Source organism: Microplitis mediator, chromosome 1 (genome assembly GCF_029852145.1).
Source record: "Microplitis mediator isolate UGA2020A chromosome 1, iyMicMedi2.1, whole genome shotgun sequence".
In the NCBI taxonomy this organism is placed as follows: Eukaryota; Metazoa; Arthropoda; class Insecta; order Hymenoptera; family Braconidae; genus Microplitis; species Microplitis mediator.
The window spans coordinates 23932383-23956695 of record NC_079969.1 but is presented as its reverse complement, the minus strand read 5'-3'; the positions used below and the strand labels follow the sequence as shown (position 1 = coordinate 23956695).

The 24313-nt window shown below is 28.4% G+C and overlaps 1 protein-coding gene across 5 annotated transcripts in view; it reads left to right on the top strand.

The window, feature by feature from the left end:
* Positions 1 to 21872, top strand: part of LOC130668778 (kin of IRRE-like protein 3) — a 289972-nt gene extending 268100 nt beyond the window's left edge. For 4 of the 5 annotated variants that reach the window (XM_057473904.1, XM_057473192.1, XM_057472436.1 and 1 more), the window contains 2 exons: positions 15196 to 15364; positions 16741 to 21872. In XM_057473904.1, coding sequence (XP_057329887.1) covers positions 15196 to 15364; positions 16741 to 16832 — 261 coding nt within the window. In that variant the 3' untranslated portion in view covers positions 16833 to 21872. The remainder of the gene's footprint in view (positions 1 to 15195; positions 15365 to 16740) is intronic. The other variant, XM_057474635.1, reaches the window with a different exon arrangement.
* Positions 21873 to 24313: the final 2441 nt, after the last annotated feature.

Genomic DNA, 24313 nt, shown 5'->3' with positions numbered 1-24313 from the left:
ATTTTCATAAAGAACTGACATTTTTTGTGTTTTATAATATTTAACGTTAATAATCCAAAGGGACGCAGTTTACCCTGCTTTTACACCGGTTATCCCGCTTTTACACTGATGTTACTCCGTTTTTACACCGGTTACCCCGCCTTTACACCGATTTTACTCCGCTTTTACACCGGTTACCCGGCCTTTACACCGATTTTACTCCGCTTTTACACCGGTTACCCCGATTTCACACCGATATTTTTAACACCGGTGTAATTTTATTTTAACACCGGGCGGAGTTAAAATAAGTCCATTTTTAACACCGCTCTTTTTACAGTGGATGCAATGTAGCTCAATTTCATTGATTGCATTTTATAGCTAATAAAATAAGCTTCATCTCTATCTAAAAATATATCGTTCATTCATTATGATGTTCAAAATAAACTATAGGGTTATTTATGAATATTGATCCTTGTGGTCGCGATAACACCAACAATTCTGAATGGATTTGAATGAAACTTGGCACACATTTTTTTTGGTTCAAACAGTATGTAAAAAAAACTTTAATATGTAAAAGATAATAGTCTTGTAAATTGTCATGCAGCAGAATAAATAATTAAATACTAAGAAATTTACTTCCATTTCGACTGCCAAATGGCTTCTTTATAATTCAAAAAGACGTTCCAAACCCAGTGTTTTTGAACAAAAATAGCTTCGACATGTTTTTAACAGTAAGAAGATAAAAGAAAATAACTCATACGACTTACAACAATTTTTTAATGTCTTAAGGTAGAGGCAAAATTCAAATGAATAAATTTTTAGTGAATGCACCCAGACATCTTTTCCAGCTATCGGTTAAAAATTTAAACACATGCTAAGGTCTTTCGAGTGGTAAATATTCCAGCGCTTATGCGCTATGACATTTTTTTCATATTTAAGCGTAAATTAGAAAAAAATGTTACGATATCTGCTGTAATAATTTTTCTACTCCCAGAGAGAAAATTTTAATGCACAAGGTAGTTTATCACTTACATGAGTACCGAGATATCTTCATGGTATAGAGTATAGAGTACTTGAAACACCTGCAAATTAAAAATTTATTTTTGGCGGTTGCATATTTATTTATAAATTTTTAACCGATAAAAAAATGTCAGTGCATTCTCATTGAAAAATGGGTCCTTTGAATTTTTTTTCTGGACATTAAAAAAATATTTTTTGAAGTCATAGTAATTTTTTTTATTTCAAACTCCTTACTGTTGATTACGTAGAAAATAATGTTTTGTAATCTTTATTTTTTTTTTTGTTGTTATTTTAAAATTTTCACCAGTGAATACTTAATCAAGAGGTAATTAACCCATAGAAAGGAACAATCGAGTTTTACAAAGCTAAAATTACTAATGGCTATTAGTCACGACATAAATCTTGGAAAGTAAAAAAAAGGAGTAAAATAAAATAAAATAAAATAGTACGAAAAAAAAAAAGTAATATAAAGTTACCGAGGTAGAACAGTAACTAGCTGAGACATTATTTGATTAATTACTATGTACAACCTGCAATTATAATTAGAAAAAAAAAATAATTAAAAAAAAACTATACAGACACACGATATAATTTTACTAATTTTTTTTTTCTTCCCCCTCGTCTTATTATAATGATTATATTTTTAGAACATGATTTCACATAGATTGATGCTATTATACAATTATTAATTCCGCAGTTCAGCGATACTTATAACCTGATAAATAACATATAGTAAAGAAATGCTCACGCTAGCATACTATGCGATAATCGTTTCAACTAATCTCGTGTTTATCACAAAAAAAAAATAAAATTATACGTCGGGTTAAGTATTTAGTTATGTCGTAGCTGATGTAAAGAATTTTTTACTAAAAACTATTATAGCAAAAAATTTATTTATCGATTTAAGTTACGGAGGGCAAAATAGCCATACCAAAGTTTTTTACCGTGGCTCCATTATTTATTCTTATTTAAAAAGAAAATAATAATAAACAATTTTTTGGGTGAAAATGGTCTCTAAGGTATATTTACAAAGTCAGCTGAGTGTTAATTGACGGTGTAAAATTTTCCACGGTATAAAATATTTAACCATGACAAAACAGAAAGGATTGTGTGTCATGTACTTGCGTAATTGTAAACAGACACTCCTTAGTTGCAACGAAACGAGAATATTTTTATTTCTTGTGTAATTTATGTGATATCGCGAGTTTGAACGACAGAAGACACAAACTATGAATGTGAAGGAGGTAAAAGCGGGGCATACACTTAAGATTTAGACGGGTCTGTCATAAAGTTTGCAAACGATAGATTTGAAAGCTAGAATAATAATAAGGATTGCCAGATGTATGAATAGTAAGATACGTGTCGTGTATGTACGCGTGTAAAATGGCGTAAGTAGAAGAAGTTGGGGATGTACCCGGGACTACAAGACCCAATTGATTAAAGGAAGACGAGAGTGAACTTTTTAAGCGAGAGGACGTTTGGACGCATCGTTTTTACTTAATAAACTTTTTTGTTATTTGAAAGCCTTGATCTCTATTTAATACGAAGCTTACTACCTTCCTATGATTCGTTTATATTTCTAGTATTAATAACATCCAGGGAAAGAAAATTATGGGAAGAGTTCCCATAATTTTATGAAATTTTTTCCTATACCCCACGGTAAGAAATGCATGGCGTTCAACACCATGCTAGTATGGTCTCAAGACAGATACTAAAATAGTATGTGAAATATTCCAAAACAGTATTGTAACGAGTCCCAGAAGTATGGCGTTATTTACTATACTGTATAGTACTGGAGCTATTGTATTGCTCACACGAATGCATAGCAAGCGCGGCGAAACAGCATGGTCCTGAGACCCATTCTACAATGCCGAGGGCACAATGCTACTAGTTTTTCCTGCCATAATTCTGGCGTGTCAGTCAAGATATACTATCGTATTACCACCAAAACTATATAGATGTCGTTAGACTAGGTTTATCGGCCAGAAGCAATGAGGATACGGCAATGCAGTATGGGCCTGACGGCCAAACTGACATTGCGGCGTCCGCGACAACTATTGCCAATGTTACTATTCCCGCAATGGTCGAATCATCTACGCATACAATTTTATAACCTATCAAAATCTTCGATACCATACAGTATGGCGTTCACGCCCATATAGGAACTGTTTCTATAATATTATGGGAACTATTCCTATTTATTACGGGGACCACCCCTATAGTAAGGGAACCATTCTCATAATGTATAGAAAAAGTTCCTATAATTTTCTTTCCGTGTCCGATACTATATTTATATAAATAAAAATCAATAAATGATATTAATGATGATAATTATAATAATTATTATAGTTATATTCATAATTGAAAAATTTTTACTACAAATTAATAGTAATATATCTATCATTACTAATTACTAACTTTGGAACATTGTCACTGTCCGCTGTCGTAATTTGTAACCATCCAAGAGAATATTCTATAGCTCGAATGTTCTCAAGAGCCTCGAGGGGATAGCCAACGAGAATGCACCGTAGTTCTCTGTTCCCCTAGTTGATGGTTAAACTGGGCCAAACAACGAAGCTGCTTCGACAATATCTTCGATCGCATAAACCGCGTAGCGACCAATTGCACTAGGAATTCAATTAGCTATTTCCAAGTGCTACACTGCGGCTGTCCACAAACTTCACTCATTCTTAACAAGTCAACATTCACAACCTTATATTTCTCGAAACTTCCCGTCATTACATTCAGTCGTATTGTATTATTTTACAACAACAATATTATAATAAACCAACTATTCCATTTTCCACTTGACCTAATCCAAAAACTTATAACTTGGTTGAGTATTTCTTAACTCTACTCTCCAATTTTCTATTCACAATTTTAATTACTAATTTAAGTTTTCGATTTTGAATTTTTTATTAAAAATAATGATTAAACAATTTACTCCAATATACAAGATTTAGCTGTTGTTTAATCCGATAGGTAAATTGATGCTTAATATTTAGAGTATATAAATGTATATACTTAAGAAGAGATGATAAAGTATACTGATAATATTACTTGACTAGAATCTACTCTACTATACTCCACACCACTCGACTCAACTCCGCAGGATCCATTACGTACATTAAGTACATTAAGATTGACCAAAAGCTTATGAGATACTTGATCGTCTTTCACACTACACTTTGAGTTTACATTAGAAAGCCTTTCCTTACCTTACATTACCTCAGCTTAAATGTACCCTAATTGCTAATTAATTATTCAGTAATATTTCAAAGTCATTTAGAAAATAACAATAATAATAATAATTTGGTTGTGAATTTATGAAACGATCAGTGTTGGTTAGTTTTTGAAATGAAGGGATTACGGCTTTCCTGATCTTGTTAATTGACTTTTCAAATTATATTCATCGTCTTAATAATTACATGTGTACTAATAATATTAGTACGCACTTTAATAACATACATTTATTGAATAAAATCAAAGTCCTGAATTTACTATTTTTAAACGGTTTCGCCCCGAATATACTTGCTGGGCTCATCAGTAAAGTTGATGCAAGTATATTCTACTTTAGACCGTGTAAATGATGTTAAAAATGGAAAAAACAAAAATGAAAAAAAAAGGAAAAAATGGAATTTTTTCATTTTTAACATCATTTACACGGTCTAAAGTAAAATATAGGGGAGGGTGGGGCAGAGCGGCCCCCCTAAGCCAATTATTATTTTTTGTGGCTTTCAACCATAAGATCACTTTAATTTTGTCCTATTTCGAACAAATTTATGGACATTTTGCCAAAATTCTGAAAAAAAATTTATTTTTTTGTGGGGCAGAGCGGCTCCCCTCCAAAAAGTGATAAAAAAATTTTTTTTTTTCGTTTTTTTTTTTTTAAATTGTTTTCATCATTAAGAATGTATTTCTTTCTCTTGACAACTATTTTTGGTTTTATATTACTCGAAAAAAATTTTTTAAAGCGTAAAAAATCGTTCACTCTCGATTACCTTAATTACTAATTGTTATTTAATAAAAAAAAATCAATTCTATAATTTTACTTTATTTCAAAAATTTATCAACTAAAAAACAAAATTTAATTTTTATAAATTTTTAGTGACCAAATTTGCCTCTTACATAGAGAAACGGCCGAAAAAAATGAAAAAATAATTTTTTCGGACGTTTCGGCTGGTCCATTTTGCCCCAGGTGTTATGCGTAGGGCTAGAAATGTGGAATTATAATCATTTTTTTTTAATTTGACGATAAAAATATGAAAAAATCACTTTTTCAAAATTTTGGGCTTGTTCATTTTGCCCCAAATGTCATGCGTAGGGGTAAAAATGCGCAAACATATCGGACTTATAGTAATTAGGCAAAAAAAAAAAAATTTTTTTTTTGATCAAAATTTCAGGGGGGCCGCTCTGCCCCACCCTCCCCTACACTGTAAAAAGAGCGGTGTTAAAAATGGACTCGTTTTAACTCCGCCCGGTGTAAAAATAAAATTACACCGTTGTAGGAGGAGTAATACACCGGTGTTAAAAATACCGGTGTTAAATAAAGGTAACCGGTGTAAAAGCGGAGTAATGCCGGTGTAAAATCGGGGTAAATTGCGTCCGCTTGGAGTATTAACTTTAAAGATTATAAAACACAAAAAATGTCAGTTGTTTATGAAATTAATAAAAAATATCATTTATTAACAAGTATAGTGATCGAGTAAGTAAAAATATTCACAAAATAAAATATTTTAACACCGGTAAAGAATATCTACACCGGCGGCGGTGTTATATTAACACCGGTCTAGAATATTTACACCGGCGGCGGCGTTATTTTAACACCGGTACAGAATATTTACACCGGTGGCGGCGTTATTTTCACACCGCTTTCAGGGGTAAATTTAACACCGATAATTTTAACACCTACACCGCTTGGACTTACCCCGGTGATTTTTTACAGTGTATTTGCATCAACTTTACTGATGAGCCCAGCAAGTATATTCGGGGCGAAACCGTTTAAAAATAGTAAATTCAGGACTTTGATTTTATTCAATAAATGTATGTTATTACAGTGCGTACTAATATTATTAGTTCACATGTAATTATTAATACGATGAATATAATCTGAAAAGTCAATTAACAAGATCAGGAAAGCCGTAATCCCTTCATTTCAAAAAATAATAATATTATTATTATTATTATTATTATTATTACTATTATTATTATTATTATTATCCTTTGTAAGTAGTCAACTGCAAATTGAAAATAAACAAATAATAAATATGACCTACCAATAACTAATATATTTAATATTCGTATATTATTATTTTAAATTAAACATACTATTAATTCAAATATTAATATTGTTACAGCTTTTAATTTATCTCAATCCCAAAGAGACTATTTATGAGTGTATATTTTATCAAATTAATATATATTCAGTAGTTTCAGTAAATTTATATTAAAGTTTTCATTGAATCATTGACTTATTGGCTTAAAAAAAAATTTAATATCAATTGCACACCTCAAGCGCGAAAACGCTGAGGGTAATTTACGATGACTTTATTCTGTGAGACTATTTTTCTCACGCTAAATCATTTCTACACGGGTTTAACTGCACCAAGATGGGTCTAATTTTATACCAGTATAAAGACAATTTATTAAGGAATAATTTCGAGCTTGAATTAACGACTCATTATTTCGATGAGTTAAAATAAAGTATTTTTCATTCAAAAAATCAGTTCTGTCAGTTGTCTCGTATGAGAGTTTGTCAATACGATAAATTTTGATACACATATTAAATGAGCCTAATTATTTTTTTATCAACTTTATATTTTTTATCTCAAAAACCCTAGTAAAATTCACTATTCAAATCCTGTTCATTTTATTTGTAATCAATAAAAAACTCAAAACCGATAATTCACCAAAAATTTAGCTGCCATTTTTATTTTTACTGTTATTATCTTTTCATTTTTCTCCATTAACGACTGGCAGCAGCACTAGTCTAACACATTATGATTAGAAAGGAAAGCGACATCTATGACAAAAAGGCGGGATATTTAAAAAAATTTAATCGAAAAAAATAGATTGAAGTTATAAAATATTAATAAAATAAAAGTAATGATTAAAAACGGAATTATCGATTGAAGTGTACACTTTTGGATTTTCCCACAGTTTTTTAAATTTTTTACAGCCAACAATAAAACCGTACTTCTGTCGAATTACCATACTCTAGATAAGGAAATTGAAACTTCGATAAAATTAAAAAAAAATTAATCAATAAATTATTCTAACGAAGGAAGAAGTGACAGCAGTAGAAAAGGTCAAGTAGTTAAACCCAAGTATTCAAACTGCAAAGTAATATATTTTCTTAAATGACTTAATTTGATTTCAAACTCCTTGAGTTATATTATTACAAGTACTCTTATTAGTTAGCACAGTATTGATGGAATATCTTTCATTAAAAGTAGAATGACACTAAGTGATTAAGAAGCCAATTAAAAGTAAGAAATTGAAGCCAAGTTGTTCAAAAAAGAAAAAGAAAATTAAAAAATCTGTAAAAATGACGTGCATTGCATTCTCTATCTAACAGCTAACTATTGCACACCTCTCACTTTTGCTTCGGAAGCTTAAGAGTGTAGGATATCACAGTAGAGTGAGTGAGTGGGGTTGGGTCTCGGCCAAAAATCTACAGAGAAGGTCACAATCTCATAGCACACACTGCACTGCCAAATTGCCGAACAGCGAATTCCGTCGAGTTGAATAATCGCGCGTTTCATTGATTCCCAACGGTAACGGCAACGGCAATTCGTTCCGGCCAGACGATGTTATTCCACCCAGCTGCAGTTTCACTAACTCTATACTCTATACCCATCTTATTCAATAGAAGAATAAAATATATATACATATTCTGCTGTGCTATTTCTTTCACCATCTATATCAAATAGTTTCCGCAATGAATAAATTTATTTATACTACCCAAATTTGACTAATAAAAAGTTTTTTTTATTTTTTAATGTCCAATTACTTGATCAAATTTAATGTCATAAACTGGCTCTATTTATCTTAAACTTTTTCAGTTGACTCATTACCAAAAATTGTAATAAATATAAAATTTTATATTCAATACTTTTATAAGCTAATATATAATATGAATATGTATATATATTTGATAGAATCACCAGTAAAATTCTACATTAAAAAATAAAGTTTAAAAAATGTTTTTACTTTACTGTAAACTGTTTTAAAATTGAGAGATGAAACGTCACATCCACCGGATATCGGATTTCCTTAAGGTTTAAAAAAATTTATTTTATTTCTCTGCCAAATTTTATGATAATCGGATAAGTATTTTAAAAGATATTAAACTTTTATTGAAAATGAAAAACGGATATGCGAGCGGTTTTATAAGTGGTCCATTACGAACACACTAATATTAGTTTTGTTATATTTTTTTGACATTAGCAACTTTGAAGAAAAAAATAAAACTGATCTGAAATATTTTCGTTGTCTCAAATACTGACTGTTCGATTAAAATTATTCTTATGGTACTCAAAGAACTTGTGAGATGTACAACTAACACTATTTTCTGACCAATGGAATAAGGAAGCTATGAATTATTCAAAGAAAATGATAAAATTTTTATCAGTTTCTGAAGTCTTCATATTTATAACTCTCAAACACACCAAACGATTTAGATTTATCTTGCAGCAATTAAAATATTTTATTGGGCTATAAAGCTGATTGGATTTCAAGATCAATAACTTTGGTAGTGGTTTATATATTTGATCATACATTTAAGAAATAAAAAGTTATTTCTCCCGTAAATCAAAATTTTTTCCAAATTAATCTCAAATTTTTTTTAGCTTTGACGAAAAGTAAACCCGGGTCAAAAAATTAGATCTGTTTTAAAATAAATGATAAATTCAAATATTTTTTCTTTAATTCAAGTTTATAAATCGTATTTATTTTATACAGGAATTTAATCTGTTTTTGTCCGTATTAGTCATTATCCAGGCCAATATCAGACTTATTTTCGTATGATATTTAGTGTCTGTTCTAAATCGGGTTTAGACTAAAAACAGACTTTTTTATTATAATTATTGGTCTGTGTTCAATTGTTTTTAAGTTGATTAATTTCGATGTTTTCTATTGCCAAAAATTTTCGATTTTATCCAGTAAATAAGAAGAATTTCTTGACATTTCAAGAGTTATTTTATCACTTTTATTCTATGCTATAAATGTTCAGTCAAGACAACTAAAAATTAAGCTGTCAAACTTTCATTAACTGCCGACATTTTTCAACAAAAGATACTAAATAAATAGCAAACAAAACATAATTAATTCTGTAACTTAATATTTTTTTTATAAATATCGCCCGTAAATAAAAATTTTATAAGTCCATGATTTAATCTAGTTTTGTCCTTGCAAATTTTCAGAACTAAAATTTTTTAAAGTTCAAGAATTAATCTATAGTTTTGTCTGCCCGTAACGCAATTGTTTTTTAAAACAACAGGTCGAAAACAGCTTAAAATTTTTGTAAAAGATCAAAAACAGATCAAATAGTCCAATAAGACTAAAATCAGATCAAATTTTTCGGTCCGGGTAGATCAAAAACAGATTGAAATTTTTATAGAAGTTCAATAACAGACCAAGTAGTCCAAATACTGTCCAGTAAGACTAAAATCAGATCAAATTTTATAACTCGGTAATCCTGTCGTTAAAACCATTTAAGAACTTCTGAAAACTTCAATTTCGAAAACTTTGTAGACAACATAATTTTTTTTTATTTGAATTTTTAAAGCAGACTCACTCAAAAATTTACCAAAAAAAAGTTTGTATTGTCATTTTCATATTTTCTCGAGTGATATATTTATAATTTCTGAGCGATACGAAATACCTGGTGTATGATGGACCCCCGAAAAATTTTCAAAAAAAAAAATCACTCTATAATCAAAAAAGCGACATCTTGGCCTTTAAAGGCCAATTTTCTCTAAGAACTAAAGTTCGTTTCGTGATAATTGTTTATAATAAATGTTGATCGATATATTGAATAAAGATTAATTTGATAGATTAAACTAAAAAAAAATTCATGAGAAAAAGTTGAAACAAAGGTATTTTTATTTTTAATTAAAATAAAATAGAAGTAGAGCAATTAAACTTTAAACAAGTTTCAATTCATTTAATTTGAAATTCTGCCTCCATATAATTACGCAACACCCTAATAACCATTCTTCCTCATCAAACTAGCACAAATTTTCTTCAAAGTAAGGCAGAGAAATTAAGTATAAATACCCCCTTAATTTACTCTGTACATCCGAAGCCACCTCTTTTATTCTCACTTTTATCACTGCCCTCTAACCAACAACTGTATAAATTTTTCTGCATTAGCCATAAAAAAATTTCTGAATCAATAAATAAAACTGACAGCTATTTCACTCACAACTTTAATTATATTATTTTTTCATCTAGTCATTTATAGCAGATTAATTTTTCGTACTTGAAGCTCAAATATACCAAATAGTCTCGATTTTCTAATTAGTGAGTCTATTTTTTTAGTTTTTTTCATCGTTTCATTTTAACTGACAGTAAATGAAACCCCCAATATCAAATATCACAATATTTTTCATCAAATATTTTTTTATTCAATTATTAACTTCGTTTTTTTTCTCTATTATTTCTTTACTTTCTGAATAAACAACCAACAATAACTCGATAATTCAATATTGATAAAATAACAAATAAACCGCAGAAAAGAGAATCATATATTATTACATTAATCGATAGAGGGAAATTATTATAATTTTTTTTTCTTTTGAAGTGGATTTAGTTCTCCATTTATTACCTTCACAATTATTTTCAAGCAATTAAAAATACTCAATATTAGCAAACGCGTAAATTGTAAATGCCTTCAGTCAGTGGGCGGAAACAAACTTGTTTCGTCCCTTGAGAAAAAACAAATAATGTTTTCACCATACCTATGCCGAAAGTTCGAATTCTTGCCTGTTTAGAGAGAAGAAAGTCGTTTTTTTCTTGTATGAAAACTCGAATGATCAAAATTGGCACACGCGCCATTTTTCCCGGAAACAGAGACAAAAATTTAAACTTTCAGGTGCAAGTGTGATTATAAATACACGGTAAGAAATGCATGGCATTCAACACCATGCTGGTATGGTCTCAAGACAGATACTAAAATACACTTATCCAAAAAATTAAAGGAACAAGAAAATTTTATAAATTTTTTAGTGATTTTTGGAAGGCTGTATTTTCGTGAAAAATGATCGTATCGAAAAAATGAAAAATCAAATTGAAACTAAAAAATTTGGAAAAATTTTGTCTCGACCTTTTTCTTATGATTCCGCAAAAACCGTGACTCAAAAAATTATTCTGCTGGAAGATCTTTAAACTAGAGATTTTAAGCTTCAATTTGCTTTTTTTATTTTTTCGATACGATATTTTTCACAAAAATACAGCCTTCCAAAAATCACTAAAAAATTTATAAAATTTTCTTGTTCCTTTAATTTTTTGAATAAGTGTAGTATGTGAAATATTTCAAGACAGTATTGTAACGAGTCCCAGAAGTATGGCGTTATTTACTATACTGTATAGTACTGGAGCTATGGTATTGCTCACTCGTATGCATAGCAGGCACGGCGAAACAGCATGGCCTTGAGACCCATACTACAATGCCGAGGGCACAATGCTACTAGTTTTTCCCGCCATAATTCTGGCGTGTCAATCAATGTATACTATCGTATTACCACCAAAACTATATAGATGTCGTTAGACTAGGTTTATCGGCCAGAAGCAATATGGATACGGCAACGCAGTATGGGCTCGACGGTCATACTGTCATTGCGGCGTCCGCGATAACTATTGCCAATGTTACTATTCCCTTAATGGTCGAATCATCTATGCATACAATTTTATAACCTATAAAAATCTTCGATACCATGCAGTATGGCGTTCACGCCCATACTGGCATAGTGATATCCGCAAAATATTTCTTACCGTGTAGTATACAGACCACGGAGAAAGGTAAGATGTCCCAATCTGCATGTTTGCCAATAGTACTTGAGGGTCTGAATATCTTACTTTTCTCCCTTGGTGTGTAATATACTATTTTTCGCTCAGCGTTTCACACAAATGAAAGATTGATTATGTATAATAATGGTAAAAAAGTATTAAAATACAAAAGCAAATGAAGCTAAAGTAAATTTAGTAGTGAATAAAATAGATTTAAAAATATTCATGAAGACATTTACAAAAGATAGTTAAGCCACGCCCGCTTCGAGGCAACTGATTTCTATATCTAGTTAAATATGGATTGACAAGTAAAGATAAAAATATAAAGGCAGCAAATACATTGAAAAGTTACTGGAATTTATTTATTGAAGATGAATAAATATTTTTAAAAAATTATTTTCTCAACATTTGTCTCCGTCGCAGATGGTATGGCCTGTCGAAATGAATGCTGCGCTTCAGTTGAGAAGAAAAGTTAAAGCACAGGACAAACATACATCGAGATAGTAAAGTACAACATGCGCATGTCGAGGAGAAACATGAAACGTTGATGCTTAGCAAAACGTTCTTCAGACGCCTCTCGTCTTCCGGGATTCAAGCGAAATATATTTATTTTTTTAGTTCCATTCTTACATTTTCTTATTCTTGTTCGTTTTCTGGTACTAGTTCTTCTTATTCGAATGCTTACATCATCCTCAGGAGAAATGAGACGTGAGACTTTTCGAGCACCTCTTTCATCCCAGACAATCCCAATGTATCCATTATTAATTCAAAAAAAATGTTTACACAAACTCATCCTTTGTATTTTTTCTTCGACACACAGTCGTTAAATTATTTTTTTTCGTCCTATGTTCACTCTTTTTATTTATTTTGCGACAATTTACAATTTTACATACATTTTAAATATTTTGAAAACTTGAATTTTAATTTTCGCTGACATTGTTGTTAATTTATTCTAATTGACAAAAATTACATATTATATGAAAGCCTTTGAGTTAAAAGCTTATAGTACGTACCCTTGATATAATGAGTTTATAATAAATTCTATAATTTATATAATTAATTAGTTAAGAATCTTTACTTCTATTATTAAATACCGTTAGAAATAAAAATGAAATTCTTAGTTGATTATAATTACAAGAATCTGTCAATACTATGTTATATTTTTTTCTGATGAAAAAAAAATTATTGAGAATTTTCAACCTACACTAAAATATTGGAAGTGAGTTCGGATTTTATTTCAATCCGAATTCTCTCCGTCACTCGGAGTTCCGGTTTAAAAAAAATTACTCCGCATAAGGAGTGAATAGGGATTTTTCATGGACGGAGTGATTTCCGAGTGACGCGAATTTTATTTCAATCCGCATTCACTCTGCTCCATACTTAAATAAATTTATAATTAATAGGAACAGCTGTTAATTAGAAACATAATTATTTAAATAAATAATTTATTCAGATATTAATAATTAAACTTAAAATATTATGTTTTTAATTTATAAAATGTTTTAGTAACTCACTAAATTATAATTTCATGTAAGGTACCTGCGGGTAATAAGGTACCTGCGGGTAATAAGGCCTAAGTGACAGAAATGATATTTAAAATAACCACCTTCGCTAAAGGCTACTCTAGTAGAAGGGTCTTGCATAGAGATGTTACGACAAGTTTATAGAGTCTCGATACCACCTTCCCTGTCTTCTATATTTCATCATCCGTCATATGCTATCGTAGCGCAGAAGAAATTATAAAAAACAATCTAGTCTTCTGACTCTAAAACGGATACTAATAGTTTCAAGTGTTGTTGAGCAAAGCAATCTAGTCTTCTGTCTATAAAAAAGTATTGTTGCTAAATTTAAGTGATGATTCATCTCTAATATCAATTTTATTAAGTACAATTAAACTATTCCAGTTTGTTGAACCCGTGGGCCTTATTATCCTACCGTAGTAAAATAAGGCCTATTCGTATTTTTGTTAAAGTTTAATTTTTTGTTTGTCTATGGTATAAATTACCATTACTTCATTATATTTTATGGCTAATGTATTGAAATAATGATTAATGATACATTTCGATAATTAAATGCAATATTTTCGATTCTATTCAAAATCTCCCTTAGCTAGGCCTTATTACCCACCGGTACCTTATGTAATACATAGTGAAAATATTAAATCATTGAATAGCTATGGTAACATAGTTTTTATGGGAATATTTGATATTTCGGTACAATATGAAATGTTATTTCGTGGTATGGTTGATGTAAGTCATGCGACAGTTTGTGACTCAGTGGAATTATATTTTTGAAAGTTTTATTATCAGCTGCTTATAATTTTTTAAAATCATATCGCGTGAATATATGAAAAGGAAACTCGTAATTATTTCCGTACTCAATATAAATGTCAAAATATAAAAGACCTAAGTTCACTATGTATTAGTAATTTTTTTTATAATTAATATTTTCCGAAACTCCCCTTCGGAGTGAAATTCACTTAGAGGAAATTAAATTAATAAAAAGTCATCCACTCCGCAAGTATTTTACAGTATATGGGTTGTGTATACGTGAAAATTATCAGGAATAAATACAAAAAATTTTTAACTAATAGTATTTTTGGAATCTACTCGACGAATTATGTCAGATTATACAAAATTTGAAAATTTCACCATGAGGACAAATGCAATAGCTATATTTCTATAAGAAATCTACTAAAAACAATGAAACTCTATCACTGAAAAAAAGAAATATTTGTCCCAAATAAATCAATTTATTTGTGGCTTTGTTTTGAATATTTCTTAATGACAAATAAATATATTTGGTACAACAAAATATGACAGTTGATTCAAATAATTTTATAATTTGACGGAAATATATCATTTATTTGTGGTAAGTAATTGATATATTTGTGGTAAAGATATTAAATTTGTGACAAATAACCTAAAATTTGGCGATACTATACATATATTTGAAGCCCTTATTTATTTGTAGCAATTGGATCATTTCTTTACCACAAATAAATCACTTATTTCACACAATTAAACTACTCAAATATATTATATCTTTCTCACAATTAAATATTTATTTGGCCATATCCAAATATACGATATCTTTGGCTCAAATAAATCTTAGTTGGCTCAAATAAATCTTTTTTTCAGTGATACTAACCAACTAATAATGATAACTATGATTCTCTAATTACAGATAATTAGTTACGATTCCAGCAGAGGTGGCGTTTCGGTAGTAACGGAAAAGGGCGACAGTACGACAAGTTTTTTGCTGGTCCAACATGCCAAGCCTTCAGACTCGGGACAATATACTTGCAATCCAAGCAATGCTCAACCCAAGTCGATTACCGTTCACGTTCTCAATGGTGAGCACCAACAAAAAGTTATCTAAAATAATGTCTTAGCATTTTCAAAGATCACCACAATTCCACAACAACAATTCTCAAACTCTGTCCATGACATCAGACAATAATTCAATAGACATTTCAAAGCCAATGCCGAATTTAAAACGTCAAAAATCCTCATACTCAGAGACAAAACAAAATAACATGAAATAGAAATAGTTTAACAGGGGTTATCAGATATTTTCGGCTGAGTTTTTTTCGTAAACGAAATCTCCAAATACAAAATACAGACCGCACATTGATGCACTACTGTCTAATCTAGCGAAGTGTGCTTAAGATGTTTGACAATATTTGATTGTTAAAGAAAACAACTCAGCCAAAGATTTCATTTACTGCAAAAGTGCAACAAAGATAGTACTCTCTTAAAATGAACCAGTGAAATTTCACTGATTTTCCAGTGAAATCCACTGATTCACCAGTGAAATCCACTGGTTCAACCAGTGAATCGAGCGGTCACTGGTTCAACCAGTGAAATTCACTGATTCAACCAGTGGACTAAGATGATCGTATGGCTCACTGGTTGAACCAGTGAAACTCACTGGTTGAACCAGTGAAATTCACTGGTTAAACCAGTGAAATTCACTGGTTAAACCAGTGATACGCCGGTGTACTACATAAATATAAACACAATAGGTTAGATTAATTTTATTTTATTATAAACGTTTATTTAAAAACAAAGTGAACTAAAAGAGTCTTAATAACAATTATATTTAATTAAAAATTATTTTGTAATAAAATAAATAATATTTATTAGGATTTATAAAAATTTAATTTGTTTCCATTTTCAATGGGCTTTTTATATTGTTTAATTTTAAAATTATGTCATTCATTTTTGAGGTTAGCTTCAAGCTATTGAAATTACTCCAAAGTTATTTATTTTTAAACTCTGTAAAAATTGTGGCATATAATTATTATTGTTATATAAAAGTTAGTTAAAATATTACATGAAGATAATCAATAAATATTACTTATTTGTTTACATCTTAAAACACTTAAATATACTCATGTACAGAATGCTGCTGTACCCGCGCGCTTACATATTTTTAGTTCACTGGTTGAAACCAGTGAGCGCAACGTTCACTGATTCAACCAGTGAAATTCACTGGTTCATTTTAAGAGAGTACCGTTCGTGGACTTGAGTGTAATAGAGAGAGAAGTACGAACCCCTGTTAATTAAAGAATTAACGTCTTTTTTTTTTGCTAGAAATTTTATACACTTGAAATATAATGAAGTTGTTTGAGAACAAGCGACTATAGTAACAATAATAACAATGATGATGATAATAATAATGATGATGAACAGAAACAGATATTTGTAGTGTGTTCCTATGTTTCAGGAGAGTATCCTGCGGCAATGCAGCATGGTGGTCAAGCGAAGCAACCACGATTTTACTCACTCCTTCTATGTCTCTGTCTACTGCTCTATTGAATTTATTTTACCTTAATTTTGCGGCTATATTTATAATACCCGGCGGCAATACTCACACATATTAGACCTTTTATTTAAAGGTCACTGTATAAACTATATATTATTATTATTATTATTATTATTATTATATAAATCATACATCTAGTTCAGTAAGAATGTAATATATATGCAATAGAACTGAAAAAATCCTCAAAGAAACGCAAGCATTCGGGAAATAATGAGAGTATAGCCAAAGAAAAAATCCATCAATGCTTTAAAAAAATTTAACATATATATACGTAATAAATACACGGAGAGATAATTATGGTAACTGTTCTTAATACATTTATATAATATAAATCCATAAAGTTATGGTAATAATTAGAAGGATATACGCCCATAATTTCTGGTAAGTTTCCATAACTATGGGTGTAGGTCTTATAGTAAAAGTTCCTGTATGGTATGGCAGTTAAATTATGGTAATGATTACCTTACTAATGAGAACAGTTCCCATAGCCACATAACAATATATTCTACATCCATATTGGAACGTTTCCTAGGTGCGTATGGAAATAAACCCTTTGCATCATGGTAACCATTCCCATAATATATTAATTATTACCATAAAATTATGGTAATGGTTACCATGATAGTATCATAGTTAAGTAATAATTACACCATTACTGTGGTAACCATTACCATTATATTGGGATAACGATTCCCATAATATGAAGAATTTCTAAATATTCTAGAAATCTTTACCATGATATTATAGGAATGATTCTTGTATATTATGTGAATCATCACCATTATATATGGTAATATTTACCATAATGCATGGGAATGGTGAGCATAATGACAGGAATTATTCCTATAGTTTTATAGGAACTATTCCGACGCTGTACTGGAATGAAACCTATACAGATATAAATGGTTACCATAATATAGGGGAAGGGGGGCAAAAGGGGGTAGGGTAGGCAAAACGGGGTACCCACAAAATTTTATAAAAAAAAATTTTATATTTTAAATGGTTTTTAAACATTCCAAAATTACTTCTGTAAATATAATTAAGCGTTACTTTGAATTTTTTTTGATAAACTTTTTCAAAAATCAATTGTCAGTTCAAAAATATTAATGACGTTTGTTTTATGATAAAAACTATTAAAAATTTTTTTTCTTCTTTTGTATCCAATAAACATGTAAAATATAATTTTTCTTCATGTAAATTACTTAAAAAAAAATTCTACTTAATCAAATTCGTTTAAAATCCAGAAATTTTTTTTTTTACCTTTTTTAGGGGGTACCCCACTTTGCCCGCAGAAATTAAAAATTTTTTTTTCCAACGGTAACTAAAAATTTCTTATATTTACTTTGAATATCATTAAAAAAAAAAAGATTTCGCGTATTTGAGTCCTCGAAAACTTGGTATTTCCTTAAGTACCCCCTTTTGCCCCTCCCTCCCCTATATGGGTACCATTTTTATAATCGAATTAAAAAAAAACCTGTTACCATACGATATGGGAATCATTGCTATAATATATTGTAATTGTTACCGTAAAATTATCTCCGTAGATCCTTGTGACTGAGAAAATTTGATAATAGAATTCTAATATTTTATTTTTATTTCAAACGCGTAATTGTTAAAATTTAATTCAGATTAATGTTTTTAAGTATCAATAAATATTTAAAAATTTAAAGAATAATAATTAAACATAATACATTAAGGTGTCAACAAAATAATTATAAATATTAATTTAAATAAAAAATTTTAATAATTACGAATTTCTGTAATTATTTTATGATTTTATTGCAATGTTACTTTTAATTTATACGAAACTATTAATATTAATATTTTTCCACATGGATATAAAAGACAAATATCATTATTTTATTCTCTTACTTATAAAAATCGGATACACATATTTTTAATTAATTGAAATTACTTCCGGCACACGAGTAATTTTATAAACCTCGCTCTATATTTTTGCAAACCTTAATTTTTCATTTATACAATTGAAATTTTTTAACGTATAGTGAAACGAAAAATACTAAATTACACACCCTCTAGCTGAATATTTTTTTTTTTTTTCATCTCTAGAGGATGAGTAGGATATATTATCAATTCGTATACTGCGATCTGAACTAAAAATAATAAATATAAAACCCCTTGTGACCTTAATACTACAAAATATACTGAACATACTTGTAAAGCTTCATGCAAAAAAAAAATTAATGAAATGGCGTAGTATAATTTATCCAAATAATAAATAAAAAAAAAAGTTTATATTTTTTTGACTCATAAAATAAATTCTAAGTTATTAAAAAATTTCTTTCACGTTCATTATTGTTCGTGACCAGACGCAGAAAAACGTCGTAATAATGCAGCAATATAAGTAGTATAGAAGCACGTAGAGAAAACAAGTGCGACAAAACTCTCATCATTGCATCTACTACTACAGAAACTTCTCTCTTGTGTATACGTCTCAACTTGAAGACACTTATCTTATTTTATCGCAAGTGCGTTCTCATTACTGTTAACGAGTAAAAAAGAAAACTTTTTTTTTTAGCTTCTGAATTAAAATTGAAAAAATAGAGTAAAAAAAATAGTAAATTTACGAGTTTTTTTTTAAATTTTATTCGAAAATTCAAATTGACAAAAATTGAAATTAAAATATAAATTATTTTGCAAGTGGATAATTTTTAAAAATAAAAAATGAATTTTTTTCAAAATCTTAAATCAGTCCTGCGAATTTTCATGAAAATAATTTAATTGAAATTTTAAGAACTCATAATTTAAACGTTTTTATTTAATAGTATATTACACACTGAGGGAAGTAAAGTAAGAAATGTCTCAGATCACATGTAATTGTTGGCCGAGGCGAAGCCGAGGTCAACAAACATATGATCTGAGGCTTTCTTATTTACTTCCCGAGGAGTGTATGCTATTTTTCTCCTCGACGGAGGCGGAAAGCGGCAACTTCGTTTTGCACAGCGGGACGAAAGTTGACGCTTTCCGCCCGTCGAGGAGAAAAATTATTTTTTTAAAATACGAAAAAAATTCGCGCCATCGACACATTTTCTAATAGTTGTCGAAATATTTTCGGATACTGAACGTTAGAGGAATTAATAAAAAAAAAAAAGTGAATTCTACCCTCACAACTGTGTTCTTTATCAAAAAATAATTTTTTCCCTAAAAAAAAATTTAAACATTTATAACAATTTCATGTTCTTGTTCAGAATAAAAAATTTTCAAAAGTGTACGAAACAAAAATCCATTTCTCGATCATTTTAAAGTTTTACAGTTCCCTTACTCACTGAACTAAACTTTCATCATATAATTTATTTAAAAAATTTGAAAACACGATAAATAACTTGATAATCTAATTATTTTTCTACATCACACCTACTTTTATTAATCATAAACTTTGAAACGCCATAATAAAAATGTTATTTATTGCTGATAAATTTTTTTGCTGTCCAAATATCCTTGACTGTTTGATTATTAATCGACTATTAACAAAATACAAAAAACTACCGATTTTGAATTTACATGTAGTTTGGAATTTTTTTACTATAATTTTTAAAATTATCTCTTCAAGTAAATGAAGAATATAATCATGAGTTTTATTCGTCCCAATGTGAATTTAAGGAATTCAAATAAAATTCAATTTTACTTCCTTTTTTTTTAGTTGTATAAATAAAATTTTAAGAGTACGGCATTTTACGGTCAAATTTGCAATACATTACGTTATTTTGCGGTAAAAATGCGGTAATTTACCGTAATTCAGATCTCTTAGGGTAAGTAAAAGAACTTGAATAAATGGCTGATAAATTTTTATTGACTAATAAAAAATTTAACGAGAAGAATGCTTTATGTAATGCAAATAAATGTCGTACGACAAACAAGCTTTTATATTATTATTCATATGCATCGAAAAAAAATTTAAAACACTAAAATAAAATTTTAATTATGCATTTAAAATTTTCTCAGTTCACAATAATCTACCAAAAAAAAAAAAAAAAAAAAAAAATAATAATAATAATAATAATAATAATAATAATAATAATAATAATAATAATAATAATAATAATAATAACAATAATATTACACAGAAAAAAAGGATTTCTTGGCTCAAAAAACTTTTCCTCACGCCAAGAAAATTTTTACTTGTCCTAAGAAATATTTTGCATTATAAATTGAAAACGAAAATTTTCTCAAGTCAAGAAAAAAATTTTTGGGTCAAGAAAATTTTCGTTTTCATTTCATAGAGCAAAATTTTTCTTGCCGCGAGAAATCCTTCTGTTCTGTGTAGGAAAAAAAAAATAATAAACGACTTGATATGTCGTGTCTTTTTTAACTCGTGTCTCGCTCTCTGGGTCATTAAAAATAAATAAAATATTAAATTGACTCAACTGTACATATGTATTATTATTATTAAGATGAAGCTTTAGTTGTTTAGTTCGTCTCGACAATACTATTTCCCAATTAAATAAATAAAATAACTGATACATTTAAAAAAAATACATATAAATATATATATATATATTTAATTAATTATAATACCACGACCCCTATTGTCTAGTCTTCGTGTTATTTTTTATCCTTTTTGGTACAATATAAATATAAAAAAAAAAAAATCCTTTAATTTATTTTCAGCTGACTAATTGGCATCCTATCGTTGATGTCTCGAGATAAATATAAATACATGAATAAATATGATATAAAATTATATAATATAATATTAATTGAAGGGTTTTAAATAATTGGAGAGAATATTAAGAGTGATGCAATCTGATCGTTAACACGCTAAAGACTCTGCTAATTTTTCCTTTTTTTAAATTCTATTAATAATATTTATATTAATATTATATAAATATGATAAAACGTAATATCAACATAACCTTGTAACCTTTCATAAATATATTGTATGATGCTAGTCAGTGTGAAATTAATTAATGACTTTTATTTAAAAATTGAAAAACTTTTTTTTCATTATACCCGATGAAAAAAGATTTTATATAACTGTATACAGTTATATATGAATTATATACAATTGGATAGAGGTGATGCATAATTATATAAAATTTTTGTATATTTATGCACAATTTCATACAACCGTATATAATTCTATATAAAAATACAAAAAAGAATAATAAAATTATATACAAATGTATGTATTTGTATACAATTATATAGAATTGTATATAATTATATAAAATCTATACGAATACAGTATGTATTTATATACAAATGTATATATTTGCATACAATTATATAGAATCGTATATAATTATATATAATCTATACGAATACAGTATGTATTTGTATACAATTATATAAAATTGTATATAATTATATAAAATCTATACGAATACAGTATGTATTTATATACAAATGTATATATTTGTATACAGTTGTATAGATTTGTCTATTATTATATGTAATCTATACGAATACAGTATGTATTTATATACAAATGTATATATTTGTATACAATTATATAGAAGCGTATATAATTATATATAATTTATACGAATAAAGTATGTATTTATATACAAATGTATATATTTGTATACAATTATATAGAATTGTATATAATTATATATAATCTATACGAAAACATTATGTGATTATATACAAATATATATATTTGTATACAATTTGTATGATTGTATACAATTAGATATAATTATGTACGATTGCATACAATTAGATCGGGCCTTTTTTTCTATCCAATTTATATATAATTTTATACAATTGTATAAAATCTTTTTTCATCGGGCTTTCAAGGTAATTTATTTTTTTACCAAATATTTTAATGAATTTAATTACCAAAAAAAAAGATTTATTTTTAATTATTATTTTTATAAAGTAAATTAATTAATAATAAAAATTTTAACTAAATTTTATTGAAGATTTTTTTAGATTTCAAATTAAAAAAGAAAATTATTTTTATTATTAATTGGGGCATATGTACCTGAACAATTCGACATTATTAATCACATTGTTATTAATTAAAAAAAAAAGTTAATAAAGTTCCTGATGTTAAAAAATAAAATTGTCTTGATATTAATCGTTAACAAATTTATTTTAGTGATAATAATGTCGAATTGTTACCAGAGCCCACATTTATGTGAAACGAAGAGTGAAAGCTTACTGTGCAAGTGATTAATGATGAATAAGTAATAATTGTACATAAGAAGTAATGATTGATAATAAACAAAAATCATAATAATAATAATAATAATAATAGTAAATAAGAAAATAATTAAATCATCATTAATGTCTTGAGACATTAAACGAGACTGGTTTCTTCAATGCTGAAGTGAGACAAAAAAATTTAATAAAAGTGATCTATGTCCATGTTGATTGAAAGCAAATAAAAATTATAAATATAATTGCTCATTACTAATTCTTACCGACTTAAAATCACTTATCGTCTATTGACAATTAATGATCCTGAAGTTACACGGAGAGAAATGTTAAGTAAATATTCCTATGCAGCACAGTAATGGTTATTTTACTCTATAGTTTGTGTCACGACGCTCTTATGTGACTGCATATACAAACTATAGAGTAATGTCACCATTACTATGCTGCATAGGAATATTTACTTGACATTTCTCTCCGTTGAGCAGACAATTAACAATTTTCGAATTTTTTTTCAACAAATCAATTAAAAAAAAAAACTAAAAATATGCACATGTGGAAAATTTAAGAATCTAAAGGTGGAATTTTTTAAATTATCATTTTTTTTTTAATTTATCGTCTAAAAAAAAATCCAAAAGTTACTAGACGTCGGCTAACTTCAGTATTATGACAATTAATGATGATACTGAAGTTAGCAGACGTCTAATAATTTTTGGATTTTTTTTTTATACAATAAACTACAAAAAAAAAAAATATTTGAAAAAGTGGCACTTTTAGTTTTGAAAATTTTCTATATGTGCATATTTTTAGTTTTTTTTTTTTTTTTTGTAATTGATTTGGTGAAAAAAAAATCCGAAAATTACCAATTGTCTGCTAACTTCAGGATCATCAATTAATGATCGATTATTGACGATAAAATGATAATTAATAAAAAAAGAAAATTTTAACACTAGAAGTAAAATAACGCATTTAAATTAATGAAAAAAAAAAAAAAGAAAAATAAATAAATGCAAAGACGTTAACTCCAATTACGTGGAAACAGGTCAAGCGACTGTAGAGTTCCAACGAGTTCTTTTGATTAAGATATCCGATACTCGAGTTTCTCTGCTCGGTTTTTCACAGAGAAACGAGTTGTAGGAAAAGCCGGCGCAGACTCAGCAAAAAAATATAAAAAAATACGAACGAATGAACGAACGAACAAGGGTCATAGGGATAGAAGAAAAAAATAAAATAAAATAAATTTTTCTTACTGTGACGACGTTTGCTGAAAGGACAAGATCGGTTCTAAAGATATTACCGATCTTTCTCAAAGACTCAAACAATTCATACCTTAGATTCCTTGTTATTAGAT